The following is a 21327-nucleotide window of genomic DNA, read 5'->3' on the forward strand; positions in this document are numbered from 1 at the left end:
CGGCAGCACGGCCGCAACCGTGTCCCACAGAGAGTCGGTGTAACGGCCCAAAAGGCAAGCGGTTATGACCGACCGCAACCCCAAACTACGTGAGGAGAACAGCTTTACCGAACAGTTCATACCTTTTGGATTCCCGATCAGGAGGTGCAGTCGGGAATGCGGACTGGGAATTAAAGGCCTGGATAACCAGGCTCTCGGGAGTGGGGTGGGTGGACAGGAAGCTAGGGTCACCCGGGGCCGGGCGGTGGCGTCTGGCGATGTTCCTATCTACAGGAGGGCCTGTAGCGGGCCTGGACCAGGTGCCCAAAAGGACGTCAGTAAGGGCCTCATTAAACGGCAGTAGAGGCTCCGAAGAGCTTGCCTGCGGTTTAAGGACCTCGGTGAGGATGTTAGATCTCACTGTCGCGACGGGGAGCTCAACAGCCAAGGCCTTGGCCGCCCTCGTCAGAACCATGCTGTAAGCAGCCCCCTCCTCCGTAGCCACAGTAGGAAGGGAGACAATGTCGGGCGAAGTGTCCAGACCACTGCGGCGACCCGGATCCGGACCCGGATCCAGTGGGGCCCTGCGGCACCGGGACCGAAGTCGCCGACGGCACCGGGGCCGAAGCACCTGACGGCACCGGGGCCAAAGCACCTGGCCCGCTTGGGCTCCCAGACGGGGCTGCAGGGCCCAAAGGCGCCCCTGCCGGACCCGACAGAGGAGAGTGCGACCTCATGGCCATGAGGAAGGCGTCGATCTCCTCCGGCGTCGCATTCAGCCCATGGACCAGCAGGTATGGAGCTGGCCACGGTGCCTGCGGAGCCGCGTGGGCGGTGTCGCGCGAGCGTCGGGGGGGGCGGGGGGGGGGGGGGGAGTCAGAAGAGCGATGTCGTCTCTTTGACTTCTTGCGCCTCTTACCTGAGGACTTGGAGCCCGACGAATGGTGACGACTCGCCGAGCTTCGATGACTGTCGCCCCGCGACCGGCCCCTCGACCCCCTCCTGGACCGGGACCGTGAACGGCGCGGGGCTGACTGCCGGAGCTCAAGGCGATTACGGGACCGCTCCCACCTAGCCTTCGACGTCAAGGCCTGGCAGTCGGGGCACAACTTGTCGTTGTGGTCGGCCCCAAGGCAATAGAGGCACCGACGGTGGGGGGGCGGTAACCGACATCAGTCGGCTACAATCGGCACAGGGTTTGAACCCGGGCATCCCTATCGGCACCGAGAGTCTTAAGACTCGAAAAATGATCAAAAGAGATCGAAAAAGTTTAGTCAAAAAGTGACTAAGAAGTACTGCTTTTTCCGGATCAGCGCTTGCCGGCGCGGAAAAAAGAACTGACGTCAGCGCGCGAGGGCGGCGTCTAAGTACTCCAACGATGTAATCGCGGCGCCAACGACGTGACAACAGACGCGGAGCCGCAGACTACGCCTACCGACGCGCAGGGGTACTGCTACGCAAAACTTTCCGGATCCAGTCTGACCCCTGGGGATATTCTAAGGTAAGGTATCTAACACTAACCTGTTTCTTTCAGATATGTTGATTTGCCAATTAAGCCCTATAATGCACACATCCAAAATACCAGCAACTATGTGCCTTGTACAAAAAATTATAATGAGGTGCCCAAAAAGTTGGGCTTGTTTAAATCACAGGCACAGCATCACTGAGTGATGTGGAATGCTGCAGAAAAGCAAACAGTGAAATATGACCCTGTTGTAGAGAGAAGTTGTGCTGAGCCGGAGGAGGGGGTTGCACAGATGCTCTGCCCAAAACAATAGCGGTCCCGAGGGCCTGCTGACATTTCACCTCCAGCTGAAGGGTCAACAATTGTTAGTTAGCTCGATCCAATTGCTGAGCGCTGGCAAGGATGGCAACGGTCGGCTGAGCTCCACTGGTGCGCGGAGCTCTTTCTTCTTTATTAAGCCTACCCGCTTTGCTTTGGGTCAGCTGCTTCTTGCCCTGAAGTCCTCGGTGGTCAGAGCGGCATTTTGAGCTCATCTGACTCCTTCTATTTGTGTTCCTGACCCAGAGCTGCAGCAGTGAGCTTGTCTCCTCATACGCAGACAGTCGCCATTTTATGACTGTGCTAGCAGCGTCTTAAGGATCCCTGCTGAGGAATACCCGCGTTTTCAACAATTAAAAGGCCAAAAACTTTTTTTCTTTCAGTAGTGCCCTGTGCATTAGATATTTTCAATGTTTATTCTGCCATTTTCTTACTATATTTTTCTATGAATGCCATTTAAAATTCTCCTCTGCTGCAATCTCACAGCAATTTCCACATAGACATTGCTACTTTTTTCTCATGCTGGGTATTTAAGTATTTTTTTAGTGCTTTCTTTGCTTTGGATATGTTATATAGTCCTCAAATTTGATACATACTTATTTTCGTCTTGTCACTTTTTTCGACATCTGTATACTTCTGTGTGCTGTTCATGCAGCATATGGGCAGGCTCAAATTGTCACTAAAACCTACACATCATCATCTTCATTACGCTACAATGGCCACTGAAATTTTAGCTTCTACTAGGTCCTCTTCTTCTGGCACTAAACCAAAGTGGGTGAAATGTGACCTCCCCTCACCCATTATGTCATCGCACAGTTCTGTTCTTGACACTATCCTTGATGAGGTGAGGGGCTTAAAACCTTTCATGACTGCTACCAATGAAAAATATCAGCAAATTGAGGATAGATGGATCACTATGGAAGCGAAAATGTTTGACATTGAGCAATGCATAAGTGATTTCAATGATTCTACTAGCAGCATTCCAATCTTGGAACAAGAAATCCAACAGCGCAAATTGCATACTGAGGATCTTGAAAATTGAAATATACGTAACAACCTTCATTTATATGGCCTACCGGAAAATTTGGAAGGCTCGGACCTTCTTATCTTCTTGAAAAACTTCCTGCCTGAACATTTGGACATTCAGCATGATCCACCATTGAACATTCAAGATACACACCATCTTGGTCGTTTCCAACCTCATTCTACCAGACCCAGAGAAATTATAATGGTATTCTTGGAATTTACAGACCTGATTCATGTGTTGAAGGCAGCAAAAGTTAAACGTTGCCCTATATGGTCTGGTCACACAATTTATATTTCTCAAGATCTCTGTAATGCTACTAATGCCAGAAGGAAATACTTTCTTGCTCTTCACACACTAATTAGACAATTACACATTCATTATGGCATTCTGCATCCTTGTTTATGTAAAGTCACTCATGTAGTCACTTCAAGCTTCTTTGATGATCCTGTCAAATTAAAATCTTTTCTCCAAAGTATCACCTAGCATTTTGGGGATTAATGCCCAGCACTCCTCAATTATTCTAACTAACTCTTATTACTCACATTCTTCTCCTTTCTTCTATATTGTTTCTATATGACTGTTTTCTCTTTTATATCTTAGTTCCTATCCTTCTGCCGCTCTTCTTGTACTAGATGCTGTTGCGTCCAATGCTCATCTCTTCTACTCTTCACCTTAGCTCTGCATCTCTTTCCTTGATCTATTTCTTTACCTTACTATCACTCTTTTACCCCTTCTTACTAATTGTTTTTTACTCTTTTTTTGTACTATTTGGTGAGTGCTCTTTCGTATTTTTTTCTTCTCTTTTCATACTATGTATATGTTACATATTTACTGAATACATGGTGTCTTTTTGTTTTCTTGCAATGTTCATGCAGCATGTCATCTGTATTCCTGTATCTTCATCCCATTCCCCAATATGTTTAATGCTGTCTATTGGAATGTTTGTGGTCTGGGACATCCTTTTAAAAAACAAAAGGTACTTTCTCACTTGTCCAGATTGAATTCACATATTTCTTTTTTGCAGGAAACTCATTATAACGATGTAGAATCTCTTAAATCTTTTTCATAAATCGTTTAATGAACACATTTTATCAGCTCAATGTAATAAGGATGGATGATAGGTATTGGCTAACATAGTCATTCATAACAGACAATTAAAAATATATATATTTATGGCCCTGTTAAACTGGATCCATATTTCTGGAACAACATCAAGATTATATTAGCTTCTCTTGACTGGTTAGACCCATTTACTGACAGAGAGTCTAGATGTAAATTTAACCCTGACAAATCTCACAAAGCATTTCAATCTGCCACAGCCACGCGTCCATTCTTTGATGTTTGGAAAACTTGTTACCCTGATTCTTCTGAATTCACGTTTTTTTTCCAATGTTCACCATACTCGTTCTAGAATTGATTATATTTTGGTTAGCAAACATTTACTTCCCTCTATCCTGTCCTCAGAGATTAGCTCTATTTTTATTTCTAATCATGCCCCTGTTTTTTCTTCCTTTGGTTTATCTTTGAATAATTCTAAAGTGGTCGATGCAAATGTAATAACTTTCTCCTCTCCGATAATAATTTCCAATCTGAAGCTACTGCCTTTATTAATATGTTCTTGAAAATGAATCAACCTTCGGCAACATCTATTCCTAAAACTTGGGATGCCTGTAAGGCCTCCTTTTGGGCCTTCACTATAGTTTTCACAGCAAGGAGGAAAAAACTCAATCATGCAAAAACAGTACTTTATCACAACATCTCAAAACATCAGAACAAACCTATTTTTCCTCTAAATTCTCTTCTGTCCTACACATATTATTAAAGACAAGTCTGCTCTTAACAGTCTTGCCACAGTTGATGCCTTTAATATCCTCCTTAAAGTTAAATCTAAATATCATGGAAGTCAAAACAAAGCGGGCAAGATGTTGGCTGATTTCTTAAAAATCAAACCTGAATGTAAAATTATTGGCCCTATCCTAAATGAACACACTAATATTGCATCTTCTGATGCTGACATCTCTACCACTGTTCAAGAATATTACCAATTATTGTACTCTGATAATACCAGCCCCTCAGAACACAATATGCACACCTTTTTTAATGGCTTACCTAATCCTCCGTCGATGCCTGATAGATTTAATTGATTAGAAGCTGAGATAACTCTCCAGGAAATAACGGATGCCATCAGATCCTTGAAAAGAGCCAAGGATCTTGGTCCTGATAGCCTTTCTATTGAAATGTTTGCCTTTCTCCTCCATTTTTGCCCTTAAACTGTTTGAACTTTTTAATTCTTTTCCAGCACCTTATAAAGATCACACCTTTTGTAAAAAAATGTCGTCTTATTTTATTAATTAATTATGATTGCAAAATATTTGCCAAAATCCTAGCATCCCTTCTTGAGACTATTGTTCCATTACTGGTCAAAACCGATCAATCTGGTTTTGTTAAGGGCAGACTGGCCACTGACAATGCGAGAATGTTTTCTAGAGTCATTGCTTTTGGTAAAAAATATCACTGTCCTCTGGCTGCATTGTCACTTGATGCCGAAAAGGCTTTTGACCGTATTAACTGGCTATATATGTTTACCACTCTTCGATGGTATGGTTTTGGCCCTCATTTCATTTCATTTGTTAAATTATTGTACGCTGCTCCACGTGCTAGTATTTTCGTTAATAATTGTTTTCCCATTATTTTCAGTTACATAGAGGTACACAACAAGGATGTCCTCTTTCTCCTCTGCTAGTCAATCTCTGCTTAGAAGCTTTCATTGAACGTATGAGCTGTAATACACTCTTTTCAGGCTTTGTACACAATTCTACTGAAACGAAACTATCATCTTATGCTGATGATATTTTAATCTATATGTCAAAGAAGAAAGGGGATTTACCTCTTTTTCTGCACAAAATTATTTTATACTCTAGTACCTCTGGATATAAATTGAACATTTCAAAAACTGAAATATTACCCTTAAATTCTTTGTTACCAATATATGTTTGCTAATACTAATTTTACTTGGTGCCCTACCAAAATAATATATCTTGGAATTCGGTTCTCTTCCACCGTTTTGAACACAATTAGTTGTACTTTTAATGCTTTAACAATCACACTCCAGATATTATTTTCATGATGGTCTCCTCTTCACTTATGGTGGGGCAGGTTGGATTCAATTAATATGATGATTGTCCCAAATGTCCTTTATACACTATCTATGTTACCTTTTAAGATTCCTATTTCTCTCAAATTAATTCACTCTGCATCAAATTTCTATGAAATAAAAAAACATCGTATTGGTTTGGCTAAACTTAAACGTCCCAAGAGTGAGGGTGGTGTCCGTTTTCATGATTTTAAATGATATTACTCTTCATTTTTAATTAGACAATGTTTTGCTTTAACTCATGAATTTGATGGCTCTTTATTGAAGGATTATCATTTGAAAATGTAATTTATATGTCCAATTGTACCTTTTTATCAAATAATCCTAGATTTAAATATTCCCAACAATTCTTACACACTATATTTTCTGCAGGTTTTGATGCATGTCAATGTTTCTTGGCCTCCTCTATTTGATACAACATATTTATCAAATTTCGTCGCAAATCATTCTATTATAAACACTGGATGGAGAAAGGTGTTGTGTTTATTTATCAGCTTGTCCGCCATAACTCTGTTGTTCTTTTTTTCACAATTGCAAACAGATTACAATTTACCAAGTTTGTTTTTCTATGAATATCTTTTAATATAATCTTCTCTGCAGTCCTATAGAAAAGAATAGAATTCTAGAATAGAATAGAATACTTTATTGTGTGATTACCTAAAATCATTACAAGTGCAATGCATATTACTTTCGAGATAAAAATGATAGGTTAATTAAGTAACATCTAAAAGAGGTTTTAAAAACAGCTAGTTGCTGCTACATCTAAAAAGAGGTTTTAAGAACAGATAGTAGCTTCCACATCCATCAATCAGTGCAATGTATTTGGTGCATCTAATGCATCTAATGCATAGTGGAAGAGGAAACAGCGACATCAGGCTTCATAAGTCAGTGCCCTAGTATTTGTGCATCTTAACCATAGATACAGGATCACAAATGGCCATGCTGTACAATGATGTTAGTGCTCAATGACCGTAGGCATATAGTTAAAGTATTATTATGCTGGTATTTTTTGTTCTTGCGTTTGGCATAAAGTCTTTCCAACTATGGCAAAGAACTTCCCGGCATGTGCAAGCTTCATTGGTACCGTCGTAGTATATATAAATGTAAAGCCTCCTTGCAAGTTCTTACTTTGATTGGGATGAACATTGTTCTTAAATATAGGTGCCTTGGGCAAGCCAGGGCTGGGCAGCAACAGATGACATGCTCTGCAGATTCAGTGTGATATTGGCATAAGCGACATCCGCTATTTACAGTTGGTGTAGTTTTCCAATGTGCCCTACAGACCGGTAATGGTAAAGTTAGAAGGCTGGTCTTCATGGCATTTTAAAAGAACTTGTCTGCCCAGACCGGCTTTCAGGTGTGGTTGGCATAGAGTGACTTCATATGAGTGGGCAAGGCCCACTGCGGCACGGGTGGCTCTAATCCTTTCGATGTCCTGGTTCCTTGAAATGATCTTTCCCTGCTTTTGTAGCAGGTTCTTTAGGCTTGCCATTGGAAGTTGAATGATCGTTGCGAGATCAGCTGTCAGGCACAGTGTACTATTGGCTGACGCAAGGTACCTTGCCCATCGACTAGTAATGTCCGTGAAGACTATTTGGAATGCTTCCCTCAAGGTACCTGGGCTTGCCTTAATCACTTGATGATACAGTTTCCAAATATCCTTTTTGCAAACTATGTCCATTGCTGTTAGATTTAACTCAAGTCGGATCAGTGTGCGCCTTGTTGAGAGTGGTAACCCAAATACCTTTCTGAAGGCCATGATGTGCAAATGCTCCAATTTATCGGACAATACGCCCGGGAAAGCCAGATGGCCATAGCTTATTGTTGGGACTAGCTTGGCTTGTATTACTCTTTGAATGCCCTCTGTGGAATGGCTCACAAGCTTCTGGTGTAATTTGCATAGGGCATGTGTGACCTTGGCCGCTTTTGTCGCTTTTGTATCTGAGTATTGTACTCCCAGGTAGGTATATTTGTTTGCGGTGGCAGTTCTTAATGGTCCAATGTGCCAGCCCAGCAGGGATTTTTTTGGTTTATGACCAAAAATCAATACCGTAGTTTTAGTTGCATTGGTTTGGAGTTTGTTTTCCATGTTATAAAGATGTAAAGTCTCCAAAGCTCTTTCCTTACCTATTCTGGTTTGGTCCAAAATGACGAGATTGTCCGCATATTGCATGATAGGTAATATAAGGTAACCCAATTTGGGTAAGAAGATGTTGGTTTTTTAAAAGTGCAATTCCCAGGTCCACAGTATATAAGTTGAACAATGTTGGTGCGATCTGCAGTCCTATATAACAACCAGTAACTTTCCCTCTGCTACTCTATCACTCACTCCCCACAAACAGTTATTTAAGATCTCTCATGATTCTACACCCAAGGCTGCCTATTTATATAATGTTATTGTCACCTATCCCTGAAAGATCCAAAACACCTACTGAGCTACTGTGGGACATTGTTTTATCCATTTCACTTCTTTCTCCTGCTTAGAATAAATTCTGCCTTAAATTATTTAAAACATCTAAAGCAGCAAGTATTACACAATCTTTATTTTTAGTTTATAACAGAGCTCTCATTACTCCTGAATGTATCTCTGAGTTCTCTCCCATCGCCCCTCTTTATGCTGGTGCTGTTCTGCCTTCACCTACAATGCTATTGTTCCATTGGGTTGAAATATTAGGAATCTATCTGGACAAAGTAGCTAGAAATCTTTCACTGTAATATTCCATTTTCAATCCAAAATGTTTTTCTTGGAACTGCTTCCCGGACTTTGACAGTATTTCTCCTAAGCTTGTGTTATTTGATCTTTTTATTGCTGTTGCATTTAAGGTGTTCCTTTCTTGTTAGAAAGGCACCTCTAAATTGTCTATATTAACATGGTGGAATTATATTTGTGATGAACATAGAATAGCTACTGTTTCTTCACTCTCGATGTCTCAGAAAATTAATCTACTTTGGTTACCTTTAACTTCTTATCTTTCTGTTCACACACCTATATTACTATTTTTTTATTTTCTTTCTTCTTTTTCTTACCTTTCCCTTTTTCCTCTCTTTCACTTTTCATAATACAAAACCTAATTGTTATATATTTATTGACTTGTATTGCTTTTCTATTTTTCATCCTCTGAACTATCACTATTTTTTTATCTACTTGTTATTATTTACTATTGATGTTGTATTGCTGTTATTGCTAATAATCTTTTCTTTACTACTTCAATATTTTTTTCTTTTTTTTAAGTGTTAATTAGCGTTAGCTTGCCAGATGCCACTCCACTGCGTTTGGATTAAAATTAATCATGGCATTGCGTGCTATCGCAAGGCCTCTTTATTTATAAATCAATCCAGTCTATTTTATGCAAAGTGTACTGTAATCATGATTTATCCTCAAAACAAATTTAGACATAGAAAAAATCTATACAGTCTTACTCATTAAAAATCCATCATTCTTAATTTATTATTTCTTTGCATCCAATGCAGATGGATTATTTTCTGAAACATATTGTGCTAAATAGGATGTTTTCTCATGCAAGCCCGCCCTGAGACTAACAAATACATTTACCTGCAATCTATTGAACAATAGAATCTGACAAGAGAGAGTTCACTCACCAATGAATTGAAATGTTATTACAATCCGAAACTTGCATTGTTTCAGTTGGTTCACCACTCACTGCTGCCATCTGGTAGGATCTGGAAGTCACATGTTCAGATCTAAACTGGAGAAGTCCACCCTTTATCTCTCAGAAGTCAATAAAATGCAAGCCTCTTGACTATTTTGAACAGCCCTGTCCACCTATTAATTATAGAGCTTGGAAATAGTAATATTTCAGTAGCAGGCGCTACGCAGATAAAGTTATTCTTATAATTTGATCATTTGGTTGTATTTGTGGCCTGTTGTTGGTTCAAAGTCCTAGCTGGAAGGGGAATAGCATACAAAGAAATGGAGGGAAAGCGTACTAGTTTCTCTAGGTGACGGCCTGAATTGTTCACGAAGGTCTTGCGTGACTACTTCGTCCCCACACGGTGCCTACCTCTCGGACATACTTGTTTTTTTAGTGCCAGCTCAATTTCTTTATAAGCCAGTCTATTCCTGGTCTCTTATTTGTTTCTGACACCTTTCAGACATTGCTGATGGGCCTCCCAATATGCTGCCAGTCGTATCAGACCAAAACACTTTGTGGCACGCAAAAGAGTGCGTTTCTCTCATCATACTTAATGGCAGTTTGTGCTGGAGAAGGAGCTTACTGTGTCCTCCCGATTCATTTGCTTGCCGGGTGTACCTGCTGCATTGTTAGTAACTGTGGCAAAGAAGGCTTCAGTCCTCTGCTATCAGACAATGCCTGGTGCATTATGTACAAGCTATACATGTATAGATAGATATATTTTCTTATCTAAGGTTACTATGTGACTCAATGACACCACATTAATATAACAACATATTCCATTCTGAGAGTTCTATTTCACGTGGATTGAAGTTAATTATTTGTTTTTTTAATTTGCTCAAAGAAAACCTAAACTACAATATAATGTTCCTGAGTACACTAATTCAACTTCCAAAGTCACAGTTCACCAGGGCTCAATGTGCACTACATTCACTCTTCCACCAACCCTGGCTCTTTTAAAGCACTTGATTTAGAATACAATTGTTGGCAAACCCTATAGGTGTTGAATACGCAAGGTCTATTGGCTTTATCAATTCTTTTTTTGCTATGTTGTACAGCAGCGTGCATGATGTGCACCATGGCTAAAAGTAAAACAGGCAACCATTGGCAAAGACAATAGGTCTTGGCAATGCAAGGGCTACTGGCTTTGTCAATGACTTTTGGCCATGTTGTACAGCTGCATGGCTGCTGTTCAGCATGCCTAAAAATTTGGGGGGAAAGTGCTTTCACACTGCTATACAACATGGCTGAAATACGTTGATGATGACAAAGCCAACAGCTCTGGCATTGCTAGACTTTGCCGATGCTTGTCTTATACTTGTTTCAGTGAAAGAACCTTAACACCTACTGGATCTGTAGGATTTCCATGTATCTGGAACACAAATAAGTTGTCATCTCCATTGGTTAAAGAAGGTCAAGGAATGACATGCTGATCCCTAATGAAAGGCCTTACCGAATATGATACATCACTTAACACATGTTCCATCTTACTACTTTCTGTTATTCGAGGATGCAACTTGAGTTTGTGTCTACTGTGCAATGAATCCTGTACTTTTCAACCATATGGCAGTGAATACTTATTAAATGACCTCCTTCACCTTAACACACAGAAAGCACAAGCACTAGAGCCTTTGTGACTGCCAATAACTAAGAAACGTGGGAAGCAATGAGTGCGTGTTTTGAAGCTCTGGATGTCGATACACAATTAGACTAGAATCTAGCAAAAAACGAAAACAATCCAGAGTGGGAAAATCCTCTCAAGCAGAAAAATGTCAAATTTATGCACGTGACATATTATTCATGTACATAAAACAGGGTACATTCCTCACAAAGGAAAAAGGAAAGTGAGTTCAGTAGCTGCTATTTACAGCTTTGGATAACAGCCAAATAAGAAGTTTCTGACCCAACCAGAAGGCGGTAGCATATCCTTGGTCAGTAACAAGACACAGCTATTTAGAGTGGGGACTATTAGGATTTGATATGGTATTAAAAGCAGATCACATACTTGTCTAGAAATACATTGGGTAACTAGGGATCTCTTATAAGTACCTTAATGTCTGGCAAACATGGTCCAAATGCTTCTAGGAGAAGACTTTCTTCGTGTACTGCCTTTTCAAAGTCTTCAAATGACAATTTACCATCATGATCGATGTCCTGGAACAAACAAAAGGAGAGATAATCTTTGTTACTTCTATTGTATCGACCCCTGGTTGATTGTGGGAGGCATATAAAGCACACCTAAGGGGAGTCTGCATGGCTAAACGGGCTGGTACCCTTAAAACCATAGACACCACTCTACAGAACCTCAAGACCTCAGAGACCTAGAAATGAGGTTTGCCAAGACCAGAGACAAGACCGTCCAGAAACAATTATTTGAACTGCTGCTGGAGTACTGTGACAGAGTGGATAGTAAATTGTACCTGGGTAAAATACCACAGCTGGACAATAGCTTAGATTAATAAGACTATGTTGGCCTTCAAAACATATTATAACAATTGAAATTGCGTCAAGTAATACAGTGCACATGACACATGACCGCGACATAGAGGCCGTCACATAGTACTATACACATCGATAGATGTCTCAGTCCAAAGCACCCCAGGCTGATACCCTTCAATAACTACACAGAGCCTCAATGAATGGCTTGAGCAGAATTCAAGAGTACTTCTAGCATCACTCATAACTATACAAGATGTTTACAAATCCATTAGGGATGTAGCAAGGGAAAATGCCATGAATTAGTGATGGTCTACTGGAAGAGTTTTATGAAGATTTTAAACACTAGCTTCCCTCCTACTGCAGATGTATGAAAAATCAAGGAAAAAGGAGGAACTCTTGCCCACGTGTGTGAGGCTCTCATAGTAATCCTGCTCAAGCTGAGGAAGCCATATGTACAGTGATCCTCAGAGACCTCTCTCCTTTATCAATTTTAACACTTAGATACTGACAAAGGTTTTAGAGAAACATCTGATCCGCTACAAAACTGGACTGATCAGACAGGTTTCTTTCCCAGGTGATCCACAGCATAAAACCTGCAGCTGTTGATTAAGTTGATCCATCAAACAAGGTCTGGGTTGTCTGCAACCCCCACACTTCCTGATGCTAAAAAAATATTTGATTTACTGGAATGGGAATTTATGCTTGTGGTACTGGGATGGCCCTGGATGGAAAAAGGCATTTTACAGTGGATAGTCTTACTATACGGAAATCGAACAGCAAGAGTTAGGGTCAAAGCTTCCCTGCTGGGGACACTGTGGGTGATTGACACTAGACAGGGATGTTCTATCTCACAACTGCTTTTATTCTACTACAATGGAACCGTTTGTGTGTATTCTCAGAGAAAAACATTCAGGGAGGAGTCTGAATTTTGGAGGCCACTGCGTGCTAGTGTCACTGTATACATATCATTTACTGAAGATTAAGCCTTATGTACATTAGAGAACCAACTAAAAATCTATCTCATTTGGTCAGACAGTTTACAAATTCCCAGGTTATTTCTGGGTTACAGATTAACCGGGTAAATCATCATTAATTCCACTGACATCTCAAACGAGCCATCTGCAGTTTGAATTCCCACTTCAATGGAGGGAAGAGCCAGTTCACTATCTAGGAGACCTAGTACACTGGGACTACGAAATAGTTATCAGAGGTAACTATGATATGACCATAACCAAGCTTCAAAACACTACAGATCGGGTAAACAACTGCGCTTAGCATGGCATACAGTAATGCACCACTATACTTGTGGCAGACTGACCGTACCAGAACTTTATTATTGTGTAGCACAAGCACAGTTTGCCCAATGCTGCTATCGCCCAGACCCATATCTATCGCATCAGACAGCTGAAAAATGAGCTACATCCCTTTGGTTGCTGGCTACAATGTTTGCGCACTTGACGGCATTGCCAGCAAGGCAGACTAACACAGCAACCTACACGGAATGTGCGCGGCATTAGATTGCACATTACGTGGGAAATACAGTACTTTATTCACCAAAGCTTCACTTGTTAGGCAATCCCTGCCTCCATGCCACAGCAGGACCGAAAGTCAGAGCTCAACTGATTTGCCATTGGCCTTACTAAATTGAAATACATATTGCTGAATAGTACATTTCTGATTATACAACAATTGTATGAAGTGGGAGGTGTTTCTATCAATCAATCAATTTATTGTCAATTAATTAAAATCATACAATGTTTTTTACAACAATAAAACTATATTATAAATTTAAAATCTACAGAACGAGTTTGTTAAAACAATATACATATAAAAACATACTAAATGGATCCCTCATCCTTGGTTCATTTCTAGTTTAGATCTGTTCTAGTATTTCAGGCGGAAACATACACTGCAAGCATACTATCCCATACATCCTGGTGAACGCCTAAAGCTACGTGATTAACAGTCACTGCACAACCCAGAAACTATATAGTGTAAACTGCAATATCGCCTCCAGACCAAACAAGATAAAAAGTAGGTGTAAACTGTTTCAGGAAGCTGGTTGCAATTAACAGGACACAAACCCAATTGAAACAAGAATTGGCATAGCCAATAGGTCTCGCCTTTTTGACCTTATAGGTATTTAGTTATGCAGCACAATATCCTTGTTGCAACAACTATAACTGTTGCATGGCTAAACACTTATAAGGTCCCAAAGGCGAGACCTATTGGCTATGCCAATGCTTGTTATAAATTTCTATACCAAACATAGTACAAAATGAATAAACTCATAAGAGCTTAATGTTTGTTACAATTGTTATCGTATTAGTCCCAACATCAAACTGGCGAATTTAAGAAAACACATTATCAATAACAATACATGTACATAAAACAAAATTGCAGTTCAATCGAAAAGTTTTACACAGCACAAATTCCAATGACTATAGAAATTTCAGCTGCTTTCCCATAGATGACAAGACCTGATGACTAGCCCAATGCATTTCGGGACATCGTGGTCCCTTCCTCAATGACGGGTCTGTAATTAAGCAGCTAATATAAAATATAAAATGTATTCATAAGAACATGGAGAATAGACAATCCCCAACGAGTGCCTTGTTTGGAATCAAAATAGTGGAGAGTGAACCTTGGTAAAATACTGTTATGATTATACAGAAACATAATGTAAATGTCCCGAAACCTCCAAACGTATATAGTGCCATAGGTAAGAAGAGGAAAGAAAATCCCGACACCTTGTGAATAGAGAAAAGACGCTGACAATGGTCTCTGTAAAAGGAAAAAAACACTAAGATAAGTGAGAAGTAAAGCAAACTTCTTGAATGAAAGCTCACCTAAGAATGAATCTTAGTGCCCCCCCTCTATTGGAAGAAAAAGGTATCTGCAAAGAGACTCGGTTACACCTCTGGGACGAAAGAACGTCAAGGGTGAAAATAAATAAAAGGAAACATTGCTCACCTATGTTCTTAGTGATGTGACAGAAAGGTTCATTATGTGGATTACCAATTTAAAAGTCTGAAAACAAATAATGGTAATGGTATAAAATTTCGAATTCCTTCGAAAATAGGGATGAAAGCGAGTGAAAAAGTGTCCAGTGGCTCACCTTGAGTAAGGCAGATTATCGTTGTCATAAGCATCACAAATATTTGCTGTGAAAATAAATGAGAGTCCAATGACTTAGCGCCTGCGCGATACCCGTCTGGAAACCGCACAGAGCATTGGGTGAAAAGCCCTTATCTTACCGGAAAGTGGCGAACGCAGTGTAATCCATGAGGAAGTACTGGCTGTATGGAAGACGCTGCAGGTTAACGGGCCTTCAAATGCCAGACATAAAATAACCTGTACATCAACAGTGCGCATAGAAAGCGGACTGCAAAATAATAGATATGGTTGTAGCAATGAAATGGCTAAGGGGTCGAAAGGGTGACATAATGATGTAAAGTGTGAGAATAAAAGGTGCCGAAATCAGAGGGGAGTAACTAAAAAGGAAAACAGTTGATGGAAACCAGCAAATGAGCAAAACTAGCCAAATGCAAGCTATGCATTATCACAAGATGGTGGGGAGGGAAGGTTATCAAAAAAGGTAATGATAAACGGACCAACAGAACAAAGCTGGTGGAGAGTAGTACAGATAAAACGAAAAATGATTGTGTCAGGAATGCAGCTGAGCCATGACGAGGGAGGAAAGTCGATAATGGAGCTTGCGGACGACCTTCAGCTGTTCATCTCTGGGCTACGGGTGACCTAACAAACCCGGGTGTGGTGCGTGTGGCGAGCGTGCGCGCAGTCTGCTCTTTTTGGAAGCACATACTTGTGCTTGTGGTGCGCCCCTGCTCGCTCCCACAAAGTGGATGCCGCCACAAGCACGAGTATGTGCTTCCAAAAAGAGGAGAGCGACGGCTAAAGGTCCTCCTAAGCAGCGCATGCAGCTTCGTAGGCGAGACGTGAAAATGGAGGAACCACTGTCTCCCTCTGGGCTGATAGAGGCAGATATGGGCAATCTAGGAGGCAGGCATTGGACTATACAGGACAAGCCGGACTGGGCAGACCGGACATCAGGCATTTCCGTGACAGACTGGAAGAGTGGGGGCCGGTTTTGCAGCAGTGGGGGCCGGGTTTGTTACTGCGGCCTGGTTTTGCAGTGGTGCTGTGTAGCCAGGTACATTTGTAACCAGATAAGAGTTAGCAACAGAGGAAAAAGGCAGAAGGCGAGTTTCCTTGAGCTGAGGGAAAACAGACATTAAAATGGAAGGGATGCGGTTTCTTTGCCAACCCACAAGATAACTCTAGTTTCAGAGAGGGAAGTCCTAACAATGTAAGAGGTAGGTTGTCATATCCACCAGGAGCAAAAGACAGCCTTTGGGTACATTTCTTTCTTGTGCTGCATGGTCTTCCAAATGGACACCCACTTCCTCTCGCACAGCATCCAGTTCAAACAAAGCAAAACACACACATATACGGGTCCCACACTTGAAGAAATCAAAAAACCCATACAACGGGGGATTGGATGGACCTTCCAGTGAGATGGCCAGATGGTAGCCTAACTATTAAAGTGCAGGTTTGAAGGACTCTATACCTGACTGATAATCCACTAAAACCACTATCAGTCATCTCATTGCCTGTTTGGAGGGGAAGTTACCACCCCCACTGTGGTTAGGAGTGTCCTTTGGGTATGCCACTTTGAAATTAGTTAGGTTCTTTTGTCAACATTGTCAACATTGTATTCAAAGGTGGAGCATCTCCATGTGGATAGCACATTGTCGAGTTCACAGAAGAAAAAACATTGAGTAGGCCAGAAAAGAACAGTAAGGCAAGGTAACAGCTTTCTACACTATGCAGAGGATCTCTGTTCCAAAAGTGAAATTCAAACAAGATAAAATCTAATGAACTCAATTCCTGGCAATGGACTGTAAATAGGTTATTTCTGACCGCAAACCTCATAGCTGTTGCTTAGCATTTATTTATTTATTTATTTATTTATTTTTGCCATTTATTAAGCGCAGCGAATACCCATAGGCGTCTCGGCGCTAGATTATTCCCTAGATCCTCCCGCTGGCTCATCAGGTGCTAACTGGTTATTGGTCGAAAGCCACGTCTTCAGGCCCCTGCGAAATTGGAGGGGCACAACCTAAAGTGCTGAGGTAAAGAATTCCATAGCTTGGATGCGGCAACCGAAAAGCGACGGTCCCCCCAAGAGACTGTTTTTGATCGTGGAGTGACTAATAGGTTTAGATTAGCCGATCGAAGCTGTCTGGCTGGTTTATAAGGTGTGAGCTGGTCCTTCAAATACTGAGGTCCTGAGTCGTTCAATGTTTTATATACAATGCACAAAGATTAGAATTTAATTCGGTTGCAGATGGTCAGCCAATGATATTTCCTGATGGTGTTTGCTATGGAAGAGAACTTGGGTGTCCCCGAGAGCAGCCGAGCAGCTGCATTCTGGATAGTCTGGAGCTTGGTGGTAACCCTTACCTGAGCATTTAGAAACAAACCATTGCAGTAATCTAGGGACGATAGCACTAGGGTGGTGATCAGGGTTTTGGCGGCAGAGTCCGGCAAAAATGGAAGAATTTTTCTGATCAGCCTTATCTTGTGGTGGGCTGTAGCCGCTACCTTATTTGCATGTGCTAGAAAATTGAGGTCACCATCGAAAATTATGCCCAAATTCCTAACCTTGGAGGCAGGCCTGGGGGGGTCACCCAGAGCTGCAGGCCACCAGGTTACTGACCAGTCAGGAGAAAGAGGTCCAAAAATAAGCACCTCCGTTTTTCCGGAGTTCAGCTTAAGGCAGTTCGCTGCCATCCATTCTCCAATTGCTAACATTCCACGTTGGAAGCGCTCTGCCACCTCAGGTCCGTTGTCTTTGATGGCTAGAACAAGTTGAGTGTCGTCGGCGTATGAGGTTATGCTCATCCCGAATGCTTTGATGACATTAGCAAGGTCCGACACATATATGTTAAATAGTGTCGGACTTAGGGATGAACCTTGTGGAACCCCACACGGGAGCGACATCTCAACTGATTGATATGGGCCCAAGGTGACTGCCTGGGATCTGTCAGCCAAAAAAGATGCAATAAGATCCCTTGCAGTGAGAAGAATGGCTTTCTTTCCGACACGGTTGAGCAAGATCTTGTGGTCGACCGTGTCGAAAGCCGCTGACAAGTCCAACATTACTAACATTGCCGTTGCTCCCTGGTCTCTGATCGTCCTAATCTCATCGGCGGCCTTGATTAAAGCGGTTTCCGTGCCGTGGTATTTCCAAAAACCGAATTGCGATTCATCCAGGAGAGAGCATTAACACAACAATATCCAACCTATCCTATCGAAACTTACTACCTGTAGATAATGAAATCACTCTTCTTCCCTTCCCTCTCCTTATGTGTGTTCCCTCTCCTTATGTGTGTTGCATTCTTTCCCAATTGCTTACTTTTTTTGTTATCTTGAAAAGACGGTGTATGTCGAAAAGCAAGGTATTACTCACTCCAACATCATAGCCTTCTTTGAGGCTCAAATGAAGATTTATAATTTAAGCTCCACATCTTCTGAACCTCTCACGTATAAACAAGATAGGTCTCATTTGATATTTTTAAAACAGGCAATTAACAATCTTGTTAGAAAACAGCACATACATTACAGTGGAGTGGTGTGGCTCACTGGTTAGAGGCGGCAGACCCGTAAGCAGAGAACGGCCCGGGACAGGGTTCAATTCCTGACGCGGCAGGGTCGTGGACCAGGGTTAAAAGGGAATCGATAATTCTCGCCTCGGTGCCTACTCTAACCAGGAAACACACTCGGCAACTCTGGCATTAAGCTTGCCTCATCTCTACAACGGCCCCCCACAGACGCCGGGGATGCCTGGTTTCACCTTGGAAATACCCAGAAAAGGACCATCTCACAGGGAAAACCAGGACGGGTTCCCCAGCGGTCTTCAGCGCCAGGATACTCCATGGAGTCGCAGTGCGCTTTACAAGTACACCCACATTTACATTTACATTACCTCCTTGGTCGACAGCAGGAAATCAATCGCAGCAAGTGAGAAGTCGCCTCATGCTCAGTGAAAAAAGAAAGGAGCTTGATGCGAAGTGGATAGGGCTGAGGGAAGCCGCAAGGGCCAAGGACTCGAGAAAATATTGGCACTTGATCGCTGAATATTGCGATTCAAGGCAGAGAGCTACTCCGATACCGATTCCCGAAAAGGAATGGGTGGAATACATCTCTCTATTATATAGAAATAATAGTCCAGTTTCCCCCGTGTCGCCTGATGGGGTTAAACCTGCGTTTGCTGTTTTTACTGAATTTGGTCCCCCCCAAGGAAAGGAATTGGTAAAGTACATAAAGATTGCTAGAACCTCCGGCGCACAAGGGACGGATGGTATCCCAATTGCACTAATCAACAAGCATTTACAATGCAACGGTTTCGCCTTTGGAAAAGTTTGAGCTATTGGCATTGTAAATGACAAAATTTGTATTTATGTGTTGGTTAAGAAAACAGATAAATAAATGGCATTGTCATTTACATTGCCAATAGCTCTAACTTTTCCAAAGGCGAAACCGTTGCATTGTAAATGCTTGTTTTAAAAGAAGTGACGCCTTTAGAAGTACTGCTTCACCGGGAGATAGCTCGGGCGGTTAACTCACCAGCTGAGCTGTTTCATCCATTCAACTCGTAAATCACAGAAGGCCTCGGCCGCTCTCATTTTGGAGGTGGATCACACTCTTAACATGGATTTTGTTCATATTAACACTTGTAATTTATAGCGCATTGAAGCTGCAAAAGACGAAGACAGAAAAACCTGCCCAGCAAACACAGTATTTAGAGGCTACTCGAGTTCAGGCTTGGACTACATAGCGCATCGTAGTGAAATGCGTTCTTGAATAGTAACAGGTTATAAGTTATTGTATGTCAAGTTCTTTTAAGCGATATTAAATACAAAAACAATTCGTAGTATAAAATAAGCCTGTGTTTAAAAATGGAAGTGTCCTGACAACATTGACTTGGCCCCCAGTGGCTGGCACGGGGCCGCGCGCGGGTTTGCTGCCTGCTGTTTGTATTTATTCGCAGCCGGGTGTTTCCTGTGCTGTGCTTCCCTTTTTGACACTCAGAGGAGGCCGGTCTGATCAGTGCGGCTCCTAGGAGTGCGGTGCCACCGGAGGCCGGAGAGCTGGTGGGTAAGAGTGCCAGGGTGCTGCTGCTCGGGGCATCGGGCGCAGGCTGCCGCCAGGAGAGGCGCTATAGCGGCGGCTAAGCCGGGGAAAGGAACCAACACACTCAACACACGTTCACGGAGGTATTCTGATATCCTGTACCCGGAGGGTATCGATGATGGATCAATAGAAGGGGAGGTGCTCCCGTGAGCGCTCAGACTGCTTCCAGGCGCTCGAACACCTGCTTCAGTCGGAGGAGGAAACCAAATCTCGGCCACAAAAAGGAGCTGTTCTCTCAAAGGTTTCCTGATGCCCTGGACCCGGAGGGTATCGATTATGGATTGATTGGAGGGGTGTCCATGTGCCTCTTCAGTCTGTGAGCGCTCAGGGTGCTTCTAGGCGCATCAACGCTTGCTACAGGCTCGGAAGATAAGCACATCTCTACCGGCAGAGGAGGCCAGCTCTCGGAGGTCTTCCCATACCCTGGATCCTGAGGGTATCGATTGTGGATTGATTGGAGGAGTGTCCCAGTGGCCCATCCCGCCTGAGAGCGCACAGACTGCTTCCAGGCGCATTGACAGCTTGGTTCAGCCGGGGAGGTAAACACATCTCTGCCAGCAGAGGGGGCCTCTCTCGGAGGTCTTCCCATACCCTGGATCCTGAGGGTATCGATTGTGGATTGATTGGAGGAGTGCTCGCGTGCCCCCTCCCGCTTGAGAGCGCACAGGCTGCTTCCAGGCGCATTGACAGCTGGGTGCATCCGGGGAGGTGAGCGCGCCTCTGCCGGGGAGGAAGGCTGCTCTCGGGATCCCGGCGGCATCGATCCTGGATTGGTAGCAGCAGACAGACGGACACACCCTGCTGCTGGTCGGATCGCAGCGGCCGTGGATGGAGCGGGGAAGCTGCGCTTGATTCCCGCCACCCCCGTGTGCGGACAGGAGGGGGCGCCCGGTGCAGGCAGCATCTGACCGGAGAGGGGGGACGGTACAGATCCCGAGATTGTGTATCGATCCGATCGATTGGATGGATGTGGAAGCCCCGAGGCCGCAGGATGCCCGGATATCGCTGGTTTTGATCACGGAGGGGGAGCTGATCACCATTGGATGTTATTGATTATTGATTAACAGAGCCT

General features: G+C 42.8%; 1 protein-coding gene across 1 annotated transcript in view; it reads right to left on the reverse strand.

The window, feature by feature from the left end:
* The window catches only part of CLXN (calaxin), a 216990-nt gene that overhangs the window by 57858 nt on the left and 137805 nt on the right, over positions 1 to 21327 (reverse strand). The window contains exon 5 of the mRNA XM_078663652.1: positions 11646 to 11750. Within this exon, the coding sequence (XP_078519778.1) occupies positions 11646 to 11750 (105 nt within the window). The remainder of the gene's footprint in view (positions 1 to 11645; positions 11751 to 21327) is intronic.

This window comes from Lissotriton helveticus, chromosome 10 (genome assembly GCF_964261635.1).
Source record: "Lissotriton helveticus chromosome 10, aLisHel1.1, whole genome shotgun sequence".
Classification (NCBI taxonomy): Eukaryota; Metazoa; Chordata; class Amphibia; order Caudata; family Salamandridae; genus Lissotriton; species Lissotriton helveticus.